At 40.0% G+C, this 21,421-nt stretch overlaps 1 protein-coding gene across 2 annotated transcripts in view; it reads left to right on the top strand.

The window, feature by feature from the left end:
* Positions 1–21,421, top strand: part of Lrrc40 (leucine rich repeat containing 40) — a 43,155-nt gene that overhangs the window by 13,044 nt on the left and 8,690 nt on the right. For both annotated transcript variants that reach the window (XM_004633995.2, XM_023718331.1), the window contains exons 5-11: positions 271–394; positions 3,393–3,535; positions 4,561–4,733; positions 9,183–9,270; positions 9,386–9,431; positions 17,445–17,556; positions 18,871–18,978. In XM_004633995.2, the coding sequence (XP_004634052.1) occupies positions 271–394; positions 3,393–3,535; positions 4,561–4,733; positions 9,183–9,270; positions 9,386–9,431; positions 17,445–17,556; positions 18,871–18,978 (794 nt within the window). The remainder of the gene's footprint in view (positions 1–270; positions 395–3,392; positions 3,536–4,560; positions 4,734–9,182; positions 9,271–9,385; positions 9,432–17,444; positions 17,557–18,870; positions 18,979–21,421) is intronic.

Raw genomic sequence — 21,421 nt, 5'->3', positions numbered from 1 at the left:
ATTTCAGTTTAATTTTTTAAGTATGCATTTCCTTCTATCTTGTCTGCTACACTGATGGACAGACACATAGTAGGCCTATAGGTTTTGAAAGAATATCCAAATGGATGGTAGTCACTGAAAGTTTCAGTGGTAGAGGTAAAAAAAATCTCTCTCTCCTGAAAGAGTCTTTTATGTTATGTTCTCTCGCAATTCTCAAATCCCTTTTAAGGGTATTTCCTCACTTTTTGCTTTCTCATTTGTTCACGTGTTCCATCTTTTCTCTTTTCAAAGGATCTTTCCAACAACCGTCTTGCAGCTGTTCCTGGTAGCTTTTCTTCCCTACCCAATCTGAAGCGACTCAGCCTTTCCAGTAACCAGCTGAAGAGTCTGCCAGCAGAAATGAGTAGAATGAAAAGTAAAGCTTCTATATTTTAAAAATTGCTTGACTTTGGTATTGATACATGTTGCCTTTGCAGAAATAATTTTTGATATAATCATGGAACAGTAGTCAGATTTCCTCCAGGATATTTTTGTCCAGCTATTGCCTAAGTAGTTACCACCAAAAGTTGTTTGGGCTTATTAAGAAGAGGGAGGGACAGTCTGATTGTGAATTGTGGTAAAATTGTGTATCTGAGAAATCAGTAAGTTTTCCGCTATACTAGTCTTGTTCTTAGAGATCAATCCTGTCTCATGATTGAGTGCACCCGTGGTGTGTGATTGCAGCATTCACGTCTGTAACAGCGAACAGTGTCGCAAGATGGCCGCGCTTTGCCTGAGGGCCTAGGTTGTTAGTCCTTTTGTTTTAAAATAAAAGTTCAAAAAGAATTTTTTTTTGATACTGGCAATTGAACTCAGGACCTTGTGCTTCCCAGACAGATGCTGCACCACCGAACTATATCCTTGGCCCAAAAGTTCAAAATTTTGTTTTTCTGTTAAAGTTTACCGTTGCCCTATTATATCAGTACACTGGAGGGGAGCTCTTTTTTTTTTTTAATATTTTTATTTATTTTACATTTATTTATTGTGTGTGTGTGACCAGCTCAGCCCACCTGGGGGAGGGGCTGCTGGCATGTGGTGCTGGGGGATTGAACCACAGTCCCCAAGCTTGTTCCAAGTAGGTGCTTTAGACCACTGAGCCATCTCTCCAGCCCCTATATCAGTACACTGGAGAACTAATATTTGGGGGTTCTTGTTTGCTTCTCTCTTTTTCTTTTTTTTCTTTGTTCTTTTAAAAACTATTATTAGGGGATATGAAAATTAACATTTTAGGGCTGGGGAGATAGCTCAGTAGCTTAAGTGCCTGCCTGGCAAGCACAAGGTCCTGAGTTCGATCGCCAGTACCAAAAAAAAAAAAAAAAAAAGAGAGAGAGAGAGAGAGAGAGAAAAAAAAAAAAAAAAAAAAGTTAACATTTTAAATAGGCATTTAAATAGGCATTCTTTGTCATATTAGAATTTCCAATTAAGAGTACGAAATGTTTTTGTTGTTGTTGTTCAAGCCAGAAATACTATTTCTTGATTGATGGCACCTTGTGTATCAGGTGTAAACTATTCACTAATCAAATCTGGTTTTGCTAAGCACTCATACATCCTCTTCATTTGTTATAACCATCTTTTTTGTGAAGGCTATCAAAGAAGTGATCTTTTGTTATAATTGCTGATAATTTTGAGATAAAATATAAAGATTTGTTATTTTACTTGAGATTCATCATTTGCCATGCGTGGTAGAGAAACATATATAAACCTCCCTGTATGAAGATACAAGAAGCATGTTTAGTTTTCTTTATAAATTTGTTGAAAATATCTTTAGAGATAAGAACATTACCAGAAAGTCGATATAGTGAGGTGTGGTGGAGCATTCATTGATCCAAGCTACTGGAGGCCAATGTAGGAGAATCACTCATTTGAGGCCAGCCTGGGCCATGTTGTAAGATCTTGTCTCTAAATAAAAAATCATAGAGGGCTAGGGTTGTGCTCAGGGTGCAGCACATACTGAGCATATGAAGGGCTCTGGGTTCAGTCCCCAGTCACGCCCAGACACACGAACCCCCGGGGGGGGTGGGGAACCTGAGGGAAATTGTAAGATTTACAGCAACTTTCGCACTATCCTGTTTAATTGATGATCAGGCTTTGTATTCCTCAGGCATACATGACGGGTACTTATAATCTAGCATAAGTAAAAGAGTAAGTTGTTGTTTCACCACTAATGATCAGATTCCAAGAGCAGTGTCTCACACTTTTGTGGTGCTTTGTAAGTCCAGAGTGCTTCTGTGAACATGGTTTAGCATCCGATGGGTCACAGCAGTGGTGGAAGGTAGATGGGATAACTAGGCTCCTCTGAGTTTGTTTTGAGATAAGGTCTCAGTTTTCAGTTCAGGCTGGCCTTGAACTTGTAGCAATCCTCATCGTCAGCCTCCCAGTGCTGGGATTATAGGCATGAGCCAGCACACCCAGTCCCATTCGCCATCTCGGGGTGTCCTGGGGGTGGGGCTGGCACGGCTTGTCGCTGCTGCACTCTGCCTGAGCAGGTGCTTTAGTCTGCTGAGCTATCTGGCCCGTCCCAGAGTCTCTAGTTTCAAAACCAAGTTTTATGTATAGAATTTACTTGGTTCAGGTAGATTGGGTAGTGACTTCTGTTTTGCTCTTCTGGCCAAGTAATGTATAAATTACTACTGGTGGTAGAAAGTAGTGCTGCATTTATTTTCCAAAGAGTTATCTTCATATCCTCAAAGAAAAGCAATCTATCAGCAGAATCTCGAATTATGTTAAAAGTGACAAGTTCAGCGTATAGGAAAAGCTGTAGAGCACGTGTTAGGTATGCAGCTTGGCAGGAGGGTTGATCATCACCGTCTGCAGAGTGTAGGAGGCCTGATGAGTGGGAGGAGCTACAGTGTGTGTTAGGGAGAAAATGGCTTATTAAAATGCTTGCAGGGAAGACCTTTGCCTTCCAGTTTTGTTTTCTGCCTTTAACAAAGATACAGAAAGTATCCTGTGACAAAGGACATTCTCTTGAGCATGTGCTCAGATGAGGAGTGTGAGCTGAGGCCAAGCATGTAACTGAAACAAGACATAGGCAGGAGAGCAAGGAGGAAGAGTAAGAGGGAAGTGCGTGGGGGTGGAAGACACGAACTGGGTAAAGCTTGTGAGCAGGAGTCAGCTTGCCGGAAGACGCTGGGTCTGAATCACGACCACCGCAGCAGAGCCCTGGTCTGGCAGCCAGCGCGGACACGTGCTTCTACCTTGTTAGCTCTCCTGAGCTTTTTAAAAAGATTTGTGATGATTGAGGATGTAGTGGAGAGTGTGTATATATTAGAGTTCTTAAACTGAATTTTAAATAACTTTTCTTTTTGACTGTACGATGATCTAGACAATTATTTTAAAAAGTAATTCTGATTTTCCCTGAATGTATATTACAGAATTAAAGCACTTGGATTGCAATTCAAATCTCTTGGAAACTATACCCCCTGAATTGGCTGGCATGGAATCTCTAGAATTGCTTTATTTGCGAAGGAATAAATTACGTTTTCTACCGGAATTTCCTTCTTGTAGACTATTGAAGGTACTCTTTAGTTGACTTTTCAATAACTGCATATTTTCTAAAAGTTATTTTTGAAGACAAATTTATTTTAAAAAATCTTCTTGCTCGTCTTGGTCTTTTACATTGGTCTTACTAACTTTGTTGTTGTTGTTGTTGTTGTTGTTGTTGTACTGGGAGTCAAACTTGGGACCTTGTGCTTGCCAGGCAGGCGCTTTTGCCATTGAACTATATCCCCAGTCCTTGTTATTGCCTTTAATGTTTTTTCTGTGTTAAGCTTATCAGACAGTGGTGATACTGCTCATAGTCAACTTTTGAAAAGATATAATTAACTTAAGTAGAGATTTACCATTTCGTTCATTGAATCATTTATATGTACTTAATTCTGTTCAGTTTTTGCTTCTCACATTTACCTGATCATGCTCAGGTGTGTTTAAAATTATTTTAACTATCTAGGATTAATATCTTTTTCATGTAACATGCGTCACTTTTCTTTACATATATTTTTAATGTATGAGTGTTCAGTGTTATCTTTTCCCAAATAGAATGGTGATAGTGATTTTAAAAACCACTGGAAAAATTACTATAATTTTTCATCTAATTATGAAGATTTTGCCAGTAAGAAATAGTATATATAATAACCACTGATGACACTGTTAAATACCAAGATGACTATAATATATATAACTTTTTTGGATGTATATGATTGTTTTGAAACTAATTTTCCCCCATGGTTTTTAGATTGATTGTCTCAACCCTATGAATTTAAGGGCAAAGTTAGTGCTCAGCTTTGCTTTTGTACACTTGATGTTCCTGCCAGGCTCATCCTTAGTTATTTTTAAATTGCAAGAAAATTCTTGAAAATGTTTTTGTTATTTTTCATTAGCTGTAAGCTGGCTTACATGAAAATATAAGCATATTAATGAGAAAGTTGCATTTTTTTAAAGTATGTGTAAATGGTTTAGAATGAGTGAGAGAGCCCACAGTGTTTTTTCATTGTGTAGTATAGAATTGAAGGAAATACACATAACTGATCTTTGATTTTGTAGGAATTGCATGTAGGTGAAAACCAGATTGAAATGTTAGGGGCAGAACACCTTAAGCATCTGAATTCTATCCTTGTGCTAGACCTGAGGGATAACAAGTTAAAATCTGTTCCAGATGAAATTACACTGCTACAGTCTTTGGAAAGACTTGACCTAAGCAACAATGATATTAGTAGGTAAGTTGAAACATCAAAGGAATAGAACTTGTGCCTGTTATTTGATTATAATGTTAGTTAAAAATATATATATATAAAATTCATGAATTCTTTTTGGCACATTGAATTTGCTAAATATTTATTAAGCAGGTATTTTATGCAAAGAAATATTAATAGATTTTTGTACTTGGTTGCCAGCTTGATGTAACAATACAAGCAAATGTAAGTGCAAGTAACTGTAACTTACTGGAACTGAATCGTAAGCAGGCTGGATTTCTGTCTTGTGTAATTGATGGCTTTATTTCTAACTACTAGATGGTGCCTCTGCAGACAGGAAGTCCTGGATCAATAATTTTGAATTTGTTAAATAAACGTAAAGCCATAAGAGAAATATAAAATGTTTTGAGGAGAGTAAAGGCTTTGGACTTTGCTGAGAGGAATTGCGGCAGAGTTCGTAGGTGCAGTGTTTTGCAGTGACCTTCAGGATGGGGTTAGGTTGAGGCAGCTAGTGACCTGGAGCGCAAAAGTGAAGCCTGCGTTCACTTCAGGGATTTTTAAAGAATGACTAGGATCCTTCTCAAGCAGAGTCCACTTGGCAAAAGGAAAGTGTTCAAACAAAGGTTTGGAGTTCTAAAGACAGAGTGAGGAGGGAAGTTGTGAGGATTTAGGGCTTGAAAATCAAGTTCAGCCCATGTGGAAGAGGCCCTAGAGTAATCAGTTTTCATTAGTTAAAAGCTATTGAAAAAAGACTGTGACCACCAGTTTGATTATAATATTAACAATAAATAGATGGTGTTTGGTTGGATACATTGACTGGAGGTGATTTTCTGAGTAGGAAGTCTAATCAGATTCCATTAGTTTAGTCCAAGGCACCTGTCTAAGGGACACTTGCCCTGTCTGGTTCACTGAGTACCAGGCCCTGAACTGTGATGCCAGTGGCAAGGGAGAGGAAGAGAGGGCAGATGGGAGCAGGTGGTAAATTAGCGAAGCTGTATTTGGGAGCTGCCTGGAGATGGGGAGGAACCAAGTAGGAAACAAAGACGCATAAAAGGTGATAGGACCATGATAGGCAGGGAGCTACTTTTTAGATATAAAAAACGTGACTCTTCTTACCTTGGATTGTGCACCAATTAGATGTCTGAGTTTTTGCCCTTAGATGCTGGAAAGATAGGGTGCTATTTGCAGAAGAAAAATTAGGCGTTAGATTTTCTTATGTGTATATTTGATGAATATTTCTTTAAAATTAGGTGTTTTTTCCCGCTGCGCACATATGGCATATGGTACAGCTTGACCATTGTTTTTCTTATTTTTGTTCGTTTATTGTTTTGAGATGAGGTCTCACTGTGTAGCTCATGCTGGCCTTGAACGCTTGGCCGTCCTCCTGCCTCAGCCTTCCATGCGCTGGGATTATTTACATGTGTGGACCACCATTCCAGTCTTTGAGCGTAAAGGAACAGATTTCTGTGTATCGTGACTAGCTAATGACAGAATCAGTAGGTGCCCCTTAGAAGTGTTAAGATATAAATTTTTGTCTGGAGATTTCATCAGATCAACTTAACAATGTAAGGCAAGTGTTTAAGAAGAAAACTGTAAGTAGGGGGCTGGGGAGATGGTCCAAGTGCCTGCCTGGAAAGTACAGGGGCCCAAGTTTGATCCCCAGTACCGCATGCCATGCTGGCCCTGGGACCCAGGAACACTGTGTGGCCCTGAAAGCAGGCTTAGTAGCACATACCTCTAATCCCAGCACTGGGGAGGCTGAGGCAGGAGGATCACTACAAATTTGAGCTATGTAGCAAGACACTAACCAAATAAATAAAAGTTTTTTTTAAAAAAAGGAAAGAAAACTGTAAGTAATTGTTTTAGGTATCTCATGCACATGTGCATACACACATGCACACACAGCTAGGATATAATAGTATTTAGTAAATATTAGAATTTTTCCCTTTTTGTAAATACTTCTGAGATATTAATGATAATTCATTTTGCATCACTAGATTTTCTTTTGATTAAATATTGACTCCTTACACTGCTGATAGTTTCTATTAAAAAAGAATTAGGTCATTCTACTTAAAAGGTTTGATGGTTTCCCATGACCATAGCTATGTTTCTCAAATATGATTATGTATGATAATTCTTTAAGAGGTTCTAAGGGGAGAAATATAGGGCTTGAGGGACCAGTACTTTAGAATCATAGTGAGACCCTAAAATTCTCTTTCCTCTCTGTTCTGTTCCATTCCTTTCTTTTTCTTTTCTTTCATTTCTTTCTCCCCTCTCCCTTTCTTTCTCTATTATTATTATTATTATCATTATTATTGAAACCATTCTTGGGAAGTTTTTGTGCATCAGGTCTTCCTCCCACCAGCACATTGAAAACTATCATCTTACAAGGTCCAAATCTACCGGCAAAACAGTTCCAGGGTGTTTCACACTCAGGCTTCATCCATTTTCTTCTGCTCTTACTGGTCTCCTGATCATTGACTACCTTGACTAGAACTCCACCAGGTCCTCGTGGTGTTCTTCCCTGAAAGCCCTGTGCCGGCCTTGCTGCCTGAGAGCGTCCTGTTCTTAAGTGCAAACCCTGGATTTGCTTTTGCTCTCTTAGCTTTTCCCTTTCTCATGTCTAGTTTTATGTTCATAGAGTTTTAAGTTGTTTAGCATTTGTCTTCTCATCTATTTTTTATACTCATTTTTATGCTCATTTTGATGTGTCGTTTACACATACTAAAATTTACCACTTCAGCCATATAGTTTGATAACTTGACAACTATGCAACTTGTGATTGAAATACACAGTGAGTGCTTTAGTTAAAAATTGTTATTGTATGAAAAGACATACTGCAGTTCTTCTAATTCCCTTCAGAGTACGCCCACTCTCTTGGGGTGCACTTCCCATTCACTTACCCCATTTTTTTCCTAAAAGCAATTTTGAAAAACCCTCTTCTTGATGTCTTTTGGAGGTGTGATAAAGCATCCAGTGAGCGCTGCTAATGAGTAGCGTCCAACAGAAAGGCAGAGTTGTACAGAATAATGTGAAGTGCGGTGTGTTGTATCCACCTTAATCTAATGGACTATGAGTCAGTTCAGGACGTTGAGGCAGCCCAGCTAAACACATTCATGAAAGAAGCCTTGCAGAATTGCTTCAGAAAGTTGTAAGAACAATGAGAGCATTTGGAGAGGGAACAAGGGCACTGTGCTTTTACTGTAGTAGTTCTTTTTTTTTTTTTTTAATTTTAGGGAAGGGTGTACAGGGTGTTCAGAATCTCACTACTAGGTTAGACTCCTAGTGATCTGCCTGTTTTCAGCCTCCTAAGAGCTGGGATTACAAGTGTGCACCACCACTCCCAGTCTCAATTGCCATCTCAGCGCGCCCCAGGAGCATGGCCAGCACTACTGTAGTAGTTCTTAAGAAAAATGTAGACATTGACTGTAGTTTTGATAACATCTCCAGTCCCTCTGTGTAATCCTTGCTACTGTCATGTAGACCATGTCCGTCTCCCTGAATTTCCGCCAACATCCGCTAAGCACTGATCTGCTCTGGTCTTGTTCTGCTTTGTTAGGATGCCCTGTAAGTGACATCACGAGCTGTATAGTTTTTGCATGAGGCTTCGCTCATGTAGCGGAGTTTTTGTGACTTTTATTTGGTGGTTGGTGTCAGTAGTTTCATTTGTTTTTGTTACTGAGTATTCTGTTATGTGCTTCAAGCAATGTACCCACCTCTTCGCTGCTCAGCTGATAGAGTCCTCTTCAGGTTTTTGGCTGTTGTAAACATTTCTATGCAAGTCTCTGTGGACATCATTTTCATTTCTCTTGGTTAGGTATGTAGTAATGGGATTGCTCATTTGTGTGGTAGGTGTGTGCCGGCCGTAGTGCCTGCGCTGTGTTCTCTTCACATCAGCAATGGAGATTTTTATTACATACTGCAGTTTGGTTAGTCATGTCCATGTGATTTTCAGTTGTTTAAAAGCTTACACTAACAATCCTCTTTTCACACCGTCATCTTAATAAAAAAGAAGCTTAATAAATTTGAGGTTATATCTCCTCGAATGAATACATCTGGGTGATTGAAAATTATTTTTTCTTCTGTCATGTTTTTTGTTTAAAAGGAATTTTGTGTCTTTACTTGAAGTACACGATCAAAATTATCAGTGAGAGTGATTGTCTTGAGATACTGATTCATTAATACTTAACATTTTTAACATTTACTTTCTAGCAGTGGATAGAATTTGGCAAATGTTTTATTGACCCCTTTCTATTTTCACACTTTTCATACCATAGTGTCAAAGATATGTGTGGCGTTTTCTTTTACGTGTTTAGCATTTATCTTCAGGGAAAATAGTTCACGCTTAGTAGTTTGGTCTCTTTTGAAACTATTATATGATGTATTGTCTTATGTTCTTATTTTTAGTCAATTATATGGTTATGTTATTCTTATAGTTAATGTTTTAATTGAAATCAATTTAATCTTTTACAGTCTGCCCTGTTCATTGGGAAACCTTCATTTGAAATTCCTGGCACTAGAAGGAAATCCTTTGAGAACCATTCGACGAGAAATTATTAATGTAAGAATGTTGAGAATTGAGCTCTTTATTAAGTCAGAATTCAAATATGGATGCTGATCTGTAGAATTATAAGCTGTACCCTGGTGAATGTACATCTTTGTCTCCACCCTTTTAGAAAGGAACTCAAGAAGTACTGAAGTACCTACGCAGCAAAATCAAAGGTATTTTCTCTACTTTCTGCTTTTTTTCTATTTTCTGCTGTATTTTAAGAATATATGAAAGATGATGGCATGTTAACTACTTGAATTTCAGTGTAGCATGGATGTGAATGTTTAAAAGGAAGGTGTGGCTGTAAATTTGGGCCCATACCAGCCATAAAAATCCTGAAGTTATTTTAAAAATCCTTAAACTTACAATGATAATGTTCTGCTTTCAATCTCTTGGATTTATGTTAAAATCTACCAATTATAAAACAGTATAACAAAGCCTCAATATGTACCTAATTCTTCAACTTTGAAAAAGCAGCAAAACTTTACTTTCAGGATATAATATTTGAATTCAAGTGACCTGTAAGTATGTCAGTATTAAATGTTCATTGTCCGTGTACAGCTTTGCTAACTTTTGACAAAAATTAACAAGTGAGACATTTTTAAGATTTGATTACTTAACATGAACTTGTACAAAAAATGAAAATAACGTAAATGTATTTATATTCAACCATTACTTATTAAACTTTAATACATGATTAAAAGTGTGATAAAGCCTACTTTTTGCTTCACATCTGTTGTAGTAGGCTAGATATAAACTAGAATATGAAGGAAACAGTTGTAGCAGTGGTGTTGCGGCTGCCGAGTGAGGTTGCAACTCTGGGTTTCTTGCAGCCTGAGTTGCCGGCAGGCACATGTTCTTCTGCAGTTTTTGCCTTCTACCTTGGCGTTCCAGAAATGATTAAACTACTTTTTTAAGGCTCATTTCCTAACAGTGAGTTTTCTTTGTTCTGCTAATAAGCTTTTCTCTTCACAAATAGTTGATTACTCTGACACAACTGAACTCAGAGGTCACATCAGAGTAGTCAGAATTTTATGGATCAAAAAGCCAGGGTGCGCCTCACACAAGTTGCATTTATGTAGACATTCCTCTTAAGCAGCCGTTATCCCAAGCTAAGTAAAGAAATCCATGCATATAATTTCATTTTCTCCAGAAACCTTGGAGGCAAACCCTTGAGCGTGTTGGTGGGTGGGGAAAGCAAACAGATCTTGGAGCCCTATGCTAGAAAGAGGGGTCTTCATTCCAAGCACTTTGGGTGCCCACCTCTCAGAGGACCCCCAGGACTGCCTGCGCTTCATGTGTATAAAGCCTGTGTGACACTGGCTGTCTCCCACCAGAGGCCCTAAAGTGCGGTTTGTCAGTGATTTATCATTCCTGGAGTGGCTCAGTCTTGAGCCAGACACCACCCCACTCCATGACTGCCACTGGTCTCACCCCTCATCCAGCTGCCATGGCCTCCCCTGTTCTCAGGGGCAGACCCCTCTCTCTCCCCAGGAGCTGGGATTAGCTTCCAGGCTGCTCTGTTCCTGCTGTGCATTATCTCCTGATTTTGCCTGATGTGTCTCTCCGGTAGCTTTCTTGATTCCCAGAGCTCTTCTCTTTGTCTTTGCGAGGTCATTGTTTTTGCCGTGTCACTGTGCCAGGTCCTGGAGAAGTTGTGATTGGCCATTGGCATCTACTGCGCCATCTTCCTTCTGTCTGATTCCTTTTATGTTACGCAGATAGTTTTGTTACTGTTTCACTGAGGATTTTTATGTCTATGTTCACAAGGGCTATTACCCTGCTAAAGTTAACTGATGAGTTGATTTTGTTGAGCTTTCTGAAGAACTAAATTTGTTTCATTAATTTTGTTACTTTTCTGTTTTGTTTCATTAACTTCCAGTCTAATTACTATCTATATTGTACCTAATTTATCAGCTTTTCTTTTTCCAATTTCTTTAAAGTTGGTGGTTAGGTTATTGATTGGAATGTATGTATTTGAGTGTATGTCAGTAGCTATAAATTTGCCTCCCAGCACGGCTGCTGTTTATCTGCTTCCATGTACCCTGTCAACTCTCAGCATTCTCTGATTTCTCTTGTGATGTCTTTTGACTTGTTGTGTAATAGTTTGTTGATTAATTTTGTTACAATATGTTCCTGGCAAACTTTTCATTTCAAAACCTATTTGACTAACAGTACTAGAGTTAGTCTTCAAGTTGTGATGGGGTCGCAGCCTGGTACAGCCCTCTCTCCTTGGCAGTGTATCTCAGAAGTGCATGTCTTTACCTGACCTACAGACTCAGGTAATTTTGTGTGAACCTGATAATTTGTCTTCCAGAATTGAAGAATAAATGTGAGGACAAAAGGAGTAATTTATGGGAGTGTTTATTAGAAAAAACAAAAAGCAAACTGTTCTTGGTGCTACCCAAGAAAGAGGAAGTCCACTGTGCTTATAGAGGATGAGTTTAAAAGAAGCCAGTTATCGGGGCCAGGGAGATGGCTCACTGGAATAAGCGCTTTCCTGGCAAGCACAAAGGCCTGAGTTCAATCCCCAGTTCTGCCAAAAAAAAAAAAAAAAAGAGAAACCAGTTATCTTGTATTTTTAATGTTTCTTGAATTTAAGTCTGAGTTTGGAATTGGAGCAGTTAAAGTGTTAGCAAGCCATGCCTCATTGTGTGCACCTGTAACCCAGCACTCAGAAGGCTGAGGCAGTAGGAGCACCTTGAGTTCAAGGCGAGCCTGAGCTATACAGTGAGCTCAAGGCCAGCCTGAACTGCATAATAAGACCCTAGCTCACAAAACAAAAAACAAAACAATGCAAAACAAAACACTGTTTCTTCTAGATTAGAGTTTTTTTCCCAGAGATAAAAGTTCTCATGTCTCTTTTCTCATCCCAGTCTCTTATCTTTATTATTCTTGTGTTTGTCTTTGGCATTCTCAGCTTGTCTGCACTACTTGAGCTGCGTTAGCTGTTTTCCTGGGCTGTTTTCTTTTACTGACCCCGTGGCTGGGCTTCTCTTGATTGCCTGCTCTGAATAACTGAACTCCTCTACTGCTGCTGGCAGGGTTTGGCCCCACAGTGACACTGGGCCATGTTGGCTTCCCTGTTCCCATCCTGCCTTTTCCTGTCAGCAGCTCACCCATGTATCTCTCTCTCTAGTGGCTCCTGACAAGAATCAGATGAGAAAGACAAGTGTCTTTCCCCAAACCTCCCATTTCTGAGAGCTTTCCCTTGACTGAAAAAGAGGCCACAATGTGTTAATTATTGAAACTGTCTCATTGCTATTTTTTTCTCAATAAATTTATGGAAAAAAGAGGCCAGTTCTTTTGGAGAGAGATCAAAAGCAGTTCTATAGCCTCATCGCCAGGCAGAATTTGTGAGCCAGGGCTGTGGAGCTGAAAATAGGGACAGTGGCTGAGTGTCACCCAACCTTGGGAGCTGAGCACTCCTTGGAGGCCGAAGGCAGTCACCCGAGCTTAGTATCTCTGACTCCTTGCCTTGAACCACAGCCGAAAGGGGGGGTTGGGAATTGACTGAAGAAAGGCCCCAGCCTCCGGAGCCTGCTCACAAGGATCTAGACGCAGTTGCAAGCAGCTGGGGCAGGCGAGCTGCTGCCTGCCTCCCAGGAAGAGCCAGGGCTGGGCACCGGCGCCGATGGGAGGGAATCCTATATTCTCAGGGTGCAGGCTTCTGCCTCTGTGAGCTGGGAGAGCAGAGCAGAAGAGGCTGAGTTGGAATGCTGGGGTTGCCTGACTGCATTTGTGTGCATTTTATGTTTTTTCATTTGAGGTTTGCTCATATGGCCGTTTCCAGAGGATTAAATGCTTTGCTACTACTGCTTGCTGGTGTTCTCAAAGAGTTCTCCCATTTGTTGGTGACATGAACTCTTCCTTTTAGAGGAGCTCCTCCTGTTGTCCTGACCTACGCTGGTCTCTGGGAAATGTGTTTCTTCGAAACCAAGGGCTGCTTGGGGTGTGTAGTAGCTGCAGTCACCCAGCACACCTGCTGCGTACGCACATCACGTGGCATCAGTCATCTTTACTCCCTTGTCCTCTCCCCTCTGGAAATGCATATTCTGTCCATAGAACAAAAATTGGAGGAAACTAGCATCTGCCAGAGTAAACAGTTTAAACCCCACGGACCAAGGGTCAGTAAAGCGTTTTCCTGAGCGTTTCTCTCTACTGTGTGTCTTCAGGGTAAGCTGGTTTTCATGGCTCCTTTATCCATCATACCTTGATGTCCCTTTACTGTTTCCTTTTCTCTTTCTCCTTTGTTCTCCTTACATTTGGGGTGGGGAAATTTTATTTCAAATAGGAAAAACAAGTAAAAGCCAACTGCACAAAAGACTAGAAAAGAAATTAGTTTACCTGCTTTAAAAAATAGTAGGAGAGAAATGTATCAATGCTCAAAGCCTGAGCGAAAGCAACTTCTTATTCATAAGCTTTCAGGTTTATCTCCTCCACATCTGCTCACTTTCCTGACATTTACAGCTACTTCTTGCACTAGTTGTCTCATCACATTTGTAGCTTCCAGAGCCTGCTTCTCATCCCTTCTCATGTTGTTGTGTTCGCACAGGTATGCATACTTAAAATATAGCCTGAGTTCTTGGACTTCAAGACAGTTAAGTTGAATTTTTTAAAGCATGCATTTTATAATGGTGATAGTCTTATGAAGCACAGGTTATGTTTATGCACAACCTAATTTCAGATAGACCTCAGCTTTCACATGCATACAAGTAAAAGATCTAGACTACTTTTCCCTATCAAAGCATAACTTTATTTCTTGTAAGAAATGAGCTTTTTATGGAGCAACTGCCCAGTGAAGGAACAGGCCACACTGTAGCTTGGATCTGAACTATTCCCCCAGAGGCCTGTGGTAAAGGCTCGCTTCCCAGTCCAGCCTGCTCTGGGGAGGCTGTGCGGAGGTGCTGCCTCACTGGGGCGGCCAGGTCCCTGGGGCTGAGCCGAGAGGGAATTATTAAGACCCTAGCATCCTGGCCCCCGTGAGGGGAGCATGCCCCCTTGGCCATGCCAGTCATAGAACATACTGTGTCCTGTGGGCTTAGAGCAGTGGATCTCAGCAGCTGTGGACCTGAGCCTCTGAGACCCTGAGCCCAGCCCCCTCACAGGTATCTCAATGCATAAATTCATTTTAATTAGAACCACCAGGGATTGGTGCTACTTACGTATGAGTAATTCAAGATCTTCATGTTTTACTTAACAAAAATGGGGTACTTGACTAGAGAGATAGGTTGGGATGGTGCGTCTCAGACTTTGGTGCTTACCAGTGCCTTTTGGAGGGCCTGTAAGCAGACGGTGGGCCTCACTCATGCAACATTGGATTGGTAGATGCGGATGGAGCCGGGAAACCTGTGTTTATGGTAGCAGATTCCCTGGTGTCGTAATCTGCAGGCTCAGCTAATTCTCTTTGGCCCATTCCTCCCTCCCAAACCGTGTTCTGGCCTCGGGCAATAAACGTTCATTTAGTACCTTTCATTTTAATAGAGGGTACTAAAGTTACACAGGATAACAGTCAGGAGCATGAAATGGGAATGTTTAAAGCGTAGTGAACTGTTATGGTTCTTCTGAGGCGGCAGCTTGCTTGGCTCTAGGAAATTGTGTAGCCTCTCACTCATCCATAAATACAGGACTCCTGCAGAAATATCCCGTACCCATTCCTTTTGGTGATATGTGAGCTTTCTGATTATCTTCTTCACTTCTGCCAAGGTAGCTCCTAGCAGGCTGGGTAAAGTGATAGAATACAGGACACAATCAAAAGAACTACAGAGGCTGGGGAGATAGCTCAGTGGAGTAAGTGCCTGCTTAGGGAAGCACAAGGACCTGGGTTCCATACCCAGTACTGCATGTACTGCCTGTCCCCACCCTGGCTTGCCGAGCTGGCCATCAAGACCAGGCATGGTGGAGCATGCCTATAATCCCAGTGCTGCGGAGGCTGAGACAGGAGGATCACTACGCGTCCAGGCTGTGTAGTGAGACCCTGTACCAAATGCATGCGTGGATGACAGCCCTTTGCTTTTATGTTCAAAGAGATGTGGTTTGTCAGCTTCTCTGGCACACCCCAAAGTTCTCACACCTTGTTACTCTGGCTCTGAAACCCAGCACAGCATATTTTATGTGAAGATTCTGTCCCTGTCGTCCTTCTTTGTTCCGTACTCACTGAGTAATCTAGGACGTACTGTTGATTTTGCCTTTCCAGCCAAAATGATGTGAGAATCATCTTTTTGTTTTGTTTTGGTTTTTGGTGCTGTGCCCCACCTCCCAGAACCAAGCAAGGACAAGTGACAGGGTGAACAAGGCTCTACAGTAGCAGGGCAACAGTTGGTAGGGCAGTCCACGCTTGCACCTGCCCAGGGACAAACCGACACCCCGGGGATTTCCCGATTAGGGTTCAGGAAGTCATGCTCAGCTGGCCGCCCTATGTGCCCTTCCAACTCCCTGAGCCCACAGAATTCCCTGCACAGTTCCTGCCTCCCCACTGTATGCGACTGTCTTAGGCAGCTCTTTCTACCTGCCACCTGCACCAGTAGCGAGGTTTTCTTCCTGGAAACGTTCAGTCTTCTCTCCGTTGCCGTTATTCCAGTTACACGATAGTATACAGTGGTACCTCAGCTCACAAACTTAATTTGCTTTACAATTTGGGAAAAAGAAGGCCGGCCACATCTGTGTTTGTGTGGAAAGGTGACAGGGTCATGCTTATCAGCCCATTCAGGAGTTTGCAAGCAGCCAAAATTTGGCCAGCAGTTTCCGTTAGCAAACCAAGTTGCTCGTGAACTGTGTTAGCAGTGTGCTTCGGTGTGCTTTACTTTTAGTCATCATACTTGTCCTTTAGTGAACCTCTTTACTTTGAGATTTTTAAATTATTATATAGGTTTTTAAATTAAAAAGTCAATAAGTGAAAATGGTTTTCAAAAACCATATGTAAAGATATATAACGAAAAATAAATTCATTTCTCCCACCAGCTCCTCCCAGAGCCAGTAGCCTCCCTGAATGCTCATTGTTAGAAGTGTCTCTGGAAATTGAGACATATTACATATTCTCTAAACTGCTAAGAAACTTATAAATACCAAGCCATGTATTTGATATCCTTTATTTCTTTGATATTCTGTCACTTGTCTTACGCTACTTTGGTATTGTATTTATGTGGGAAATAACTGTATCTTTTTTTCAAAGTGGATATTTTTATACATCAACTTGTAATTGTGTATTTAAATCATTCTTTCGGGGCCTGCCCCTTAGCTTAGTTCTTTAAGTGGCTGCTTCAACAAAGCAGTCAGGCTCAGGTTGCTGTGGTTCATCCCCACAACTCAAGCCAGCCAAACCTGCCCTGAAGGCATTCGGAGCAAAAAAAAAATAAAAAATAAAAAAATCATTCTTAATGAATGATTGATAAAAAGAGGAATGTATTTACTATTATCTAACAAGTATCATTGAATGCCTCTTGAGCTAAAGCAAAATCATTGATACTTCTTTATTTTCTGCTAGCATGTCTTCTGCTCTTATACAGGAGTTATAGAATTGTTCAAGCTTTTCCACATTGTTGAAAATACATACTTTTACTTTACTTCTCTTTAGATTGTTCATATCATTTTTTCCTCTAAAATCCACTATCGTTTCAAGTGTGTGTGTTTGCATGGGCGTGCATTTGTGTGTGTGTGTGTGTGTGTGTGTGTGTGTGTGTGTGTGTAAGTTTATATGCCATGTGATGGCAGTGTTAAGTTCTGGAGTTTAGTAAGATGGTTGATAGTGTGAGAATGTCAAAAAATTTGATTATGCGTATTGCCAGATTTTAAGTGGTAAGGATAGCTAGCTTCATTATATCTTAAATTGAAAAAATAAGCAAATTATGTGGTAGGCATTTGAGGGAAGCTGTATTTTTTCTTTGTTTACAAATTCCTTTAAGGTACCATATTACTTCAATCAAGAGGATTACTTGTCATCCTTCCTTAGCACAGTGTGAAACTTCTTAATGAATTTCCTTACAGGTTTTGAAGCAGTACTGAAGAACTTTATTGGGTTTTTTTTTATCATTACTGTTCTGAGTGATATCAAAATTACTGGGAATAAAGTATATGTTTAAATGCATTCTTATCATTAACATCTAGGAATCATGTATGCTGTCTTTATATAATATTGAGAATTGTAAGAATGAATACATCTTGCTTTTGTGTAACTTTTCTTTTACCAGAGGATGGACCTGGACGAAGTGACTGTGTTCCTGAGACCACAGCCATGACACTGCCAAGCGAGTCCAGGGTCAATTCACATGCCATCGCCACTCTGAAGCTACTAGACTACAGGTGCAGAGTGCACTTTACTGAACATGACAAGGCACAACCCACTTTTATAAAGAGTATCTTGTTGAAAATATAAGCTGATTCTCAACCTCAGAGTTTTTATTTTTTTTATTTATTTTTTTTGCCATAATTTTATTGATAAATAGCAATGAGACAGTTTCAAATCAAATCAGTAGGACAGTTTCAATAATGAACACACTGCATACATTCTTCTTAGTGGTTAATTGCTGTACAAACTCAGTTTTTAAGTGGATGCTGTTGTATTAGGCATTGTTCATTATTTAAAAAAGAGTGTAAGGATGTAAGGATAATGGCTAATTATAATAACAAATTGATACATTTTCAAATTATTAAATTTGTTTTTTTATTAATCAGTTTCTTGAAATCTTACTGAAAAAGTTAATTGAAAAAATATTTTTGCATTTGCAAAAGATGTGACATAAATAATAACAGTAAGCTCTTCTTAAAATACTGAGGGTTAGAGAAGTTACAGAGCTCATTCATAATAGCCCAAGAATAGCGTAGTCTCAGGCAAATACTCTCGCTTTCTCACGTATTAAAGGAGACACTGACCTGTGTGACGAACCCAAAACTAGTTTAGTATCAGACTCAGGACTTCCCCTTAGGCAGGCACCATGCGGCTGACCATATCCCCTGTTCCCTGATGAGCTCTGTAAAGCACTGGTTATCTTGTACTACCCTCAGAAGATGACAGATAACCCTTCTTTGAGTTTTTAAGAAAAAGGATGACAAGTAGCTTTTGAAATTATAAATTTAGAGGCCCGCCAAATAACTCAGCAGATTGGCCGGGGGTTCAGTCCTCAGGCCTGCCATGCCAGCCCCGCCCCCAGGGCGCGCCGAGACAGTAAGTAAGACTGGGTGTGGTGGCGCATGCCTGAAATCCCAGCTCTTGGGAGGCTGTAAACAGGCGGATCACTATGAGTCCGATCTAGTACTGAGACCCTGAGCACCTTGTTACTGCTACCCTTCCCTAAAATACCAAAAAACAAATAAAAAACGAAAAGAAAGAAAAATTATAAATTTAGGTCAAGGCAAAGGTAGAAGAATATGCTAGTTACAATAGGACATCCACATTTCCCACATTATGAGAGTATCTTGGTTTTTATTCACAGAGTTTATGAATGCACAGAGGTTGGCACGCAGTGTCGTGACATAATATGTTGTCTGTCATTTTTATGGGACATCACAATCAGCAACCTTGAAAACTATTACAAAACCTCTGGCCTTTAAAACTGTATACTAGTCCTATCTTTGGATTGCTAAGAGTATTTCATTTGAAAACCATTTTTCATTTAGTGATAAGCAAACACCTTTGATTCCTGATGAAGTATTTGATGCAGTAAAAACCAACATCGTCACTTCTGTTAACTTCAGTAAGAATCAGCTACAGGAGGTTCCGAAAAGGTAAGAAGTATTCGTGCTGCATGTTTTATTAAGGTGTGACTCATTCTCATTTATGTCCGTATTGTAGTTGCAAGAAAAATTAGTTTTTATGGTTTTTTAATTTGAAGGTACATGTTAAATTTCTGGATTCTTGAAATTAGAAGCACTTAACAAAATGTCTGAGAGAATTTCTCCTTTGTCCTGAGAGGTATACAGGAGTCTTAAAACTCTTTCTTTTATATTGTAAACTTGGAAAATAGGTATTAGTGTTATTAAAAATACTAAATTACTTTTCCTGTTTAGAAAAGTGTTAGTACTTATTAAGAGACATCTCAATTACAGTTCCATATATATTAATAGAAATTTTTATTTCAGGCCTTATGTTAATAAATTGCCAAGCTACTGAGTTTTTCCACTGATAATAAAATTCACCCTGTGAATATGTTTTTCTTTAAAAATTTTCTTCAGTTGTAATTATGGGGAGTCACTTGAATTGTATTTTGTTGATGTTAGTTAGCAAAGCCTTTGGGTTATGAAAGAATATTAGTTTCATATATTGTTGAACTTTGCAAAATGTTTGGTATCTAGCATAAACCTGTACAGTATATCTAAACAAAGTCAACAAGTAACCTAGCAGTTACTACACCTCTGTTTGAGACACCAGAAGTTAGGCCTGCAGTCAGTCACTTGTGCTGTGCTGCTTTCTCATGCTCTCAAGGAGAGAGACATTGATGTGACTAACCTAAAACTAGTTTAGTATATTGATAAGTTTTTTTTGTTTGTTTTTTGGAATCAAACTCAGGACTTCATATTTGCCAGGCAGGTACCATGTGTTATTATTTTTAGTAACACTGAATGGTACCTAAATGTACCAGGGTGCTGCAGCGTTGGGCAAGGTAACTGGCTGCTCCTGGGTTCCTCCCCTATGAAGTGAGGATGGCAGCAGTGCTGTTTGGAAGTTAAAGGGCGTAGTTGGTGCATAGCATTTGACCAGGCCCAGTACTTAGTAAGCACTTAAATAGTTAAAAGAAGGGAGAAATGAGGAAGAGGATATAGTGAGAAAATAGAATGACTTCCATCTGTCAAAAACAGTGTTTAGATGTGTAAAAATTTTTTAAGTCAGACCAGCTGAACTGCAGTTGATTTACAGAGCAGTCTGAGGAATGCAGGTCTTGGCTATGGTAACTTTAAGAGCAACCACTGCAGAGAGCCGGCCCAGCTTCAGTTGTCTCATTTCTGGGGCCAAGAGGATGTTTTGTAGAACAGCTGCACATTTAGGTTCGCTCTCGGGACAGGGTAGGTTTGCTTTGGGGCATGGATCAAGCAAGTTAATTGATAATAACGTGAAATGACTTAAGAAATACATTTTATTACATACTTTCTCATTTTATTTCCCAACCCAGTGCTTCTCATCCACAGTAAAGTTACCCTGTTACTAAGGCTATTGTATCACTTTTTTTTTTTTTTTCAAAATTTAAAAAACCAAAGAAAAAAGATACCAAAGTCAGATCTTGCTTTAGCGTTTGTGAACCATATCCCCTGGAGCTCATGTATTGTAATATAAAGCTCATGTAGTTTAATACTTTTCACCATAGTTTTCTTTACAGAAATAATATATACTCAGAAAGGACAGGTGAAGTGACATGTCAGGTATAGTCCTTTCTGCAAGTTACTGTGCTTGGTGACATTGTGTTTCCAGCTATTCCTGACTTGAAGTTCTTTTGTACATAGAATTTGTTCTATCTTGGCTACTTTGTTTGCCATAAGTATTTACCTATGTAGAGAACTAATTTAACTGCATACAAAAAGATTAATTGCAGCATTAAATAAAAAGCTGTTAGGGCTCGCCAGATAGCTCAGCGGACTAAAATGCCTGCTTAGGCAGGCATAGTGACTGGGGTTCAGTCCCCAGCCTGCCGTGCCGGCCCTACTCCTGGGGCACGCTGAGACAGCGATTGAGACTGGGCATGGTGGTGCACACCTGTAATCCCAGCACTTGAGAGGCTGAAAACAGGAGCATCACTGTGAGTCCAAGCTGTGTAGTGAGATCCTGTAGACCTTGTACTAAATACATTTTTTTTTTAAATGCTGCTTCTTAGCCTAGATGCCCAGAATATTACCAGATCAAAGTGTAGGACGCCTGCCAACCCCAGCCAGTGTGTCCCTCACAGCTTGGTCAGCTGCATTTGGACACTCACCATGGGCCTCGCTGCCACTTGTGCCCACATTTGGTGTTCTTTCCCTAGTTTTTCTTTCCTAATATGAGAGACTAAGCCTGATTTGTTATAGTTCAACTTTTTTGACAAGTCTTTTTTTTTTTTTTGCGGAACCGAGGATTGAACTCAGGCCCTTGCCAGGGAAGCGCATATTCCACTGAGCCATCTCCCTGGCCCCAACAAGTCATATATTAATATAATACTAATCTATTAATATCATATATTATATATTGGCATAACCAAGACTT

Source organism: Octodon degus, unplaced genomic scaffold (genome assembly GCF_000260255.1).
Source record: "Octodon degus isolate 3935 unplaced genomic scaffold, OctDeg1.0 scaffold00057, whole genome shotgun sequence".
Lineage (NCBI taxonomy): Eukaryota > Metazoa > Chordata > Mammalia > Rodentia > Octodontidae > Octodon > Octodon degus.
This window is presented reverse-complemented; position numbering and strand designations above follow the sequence as displayed.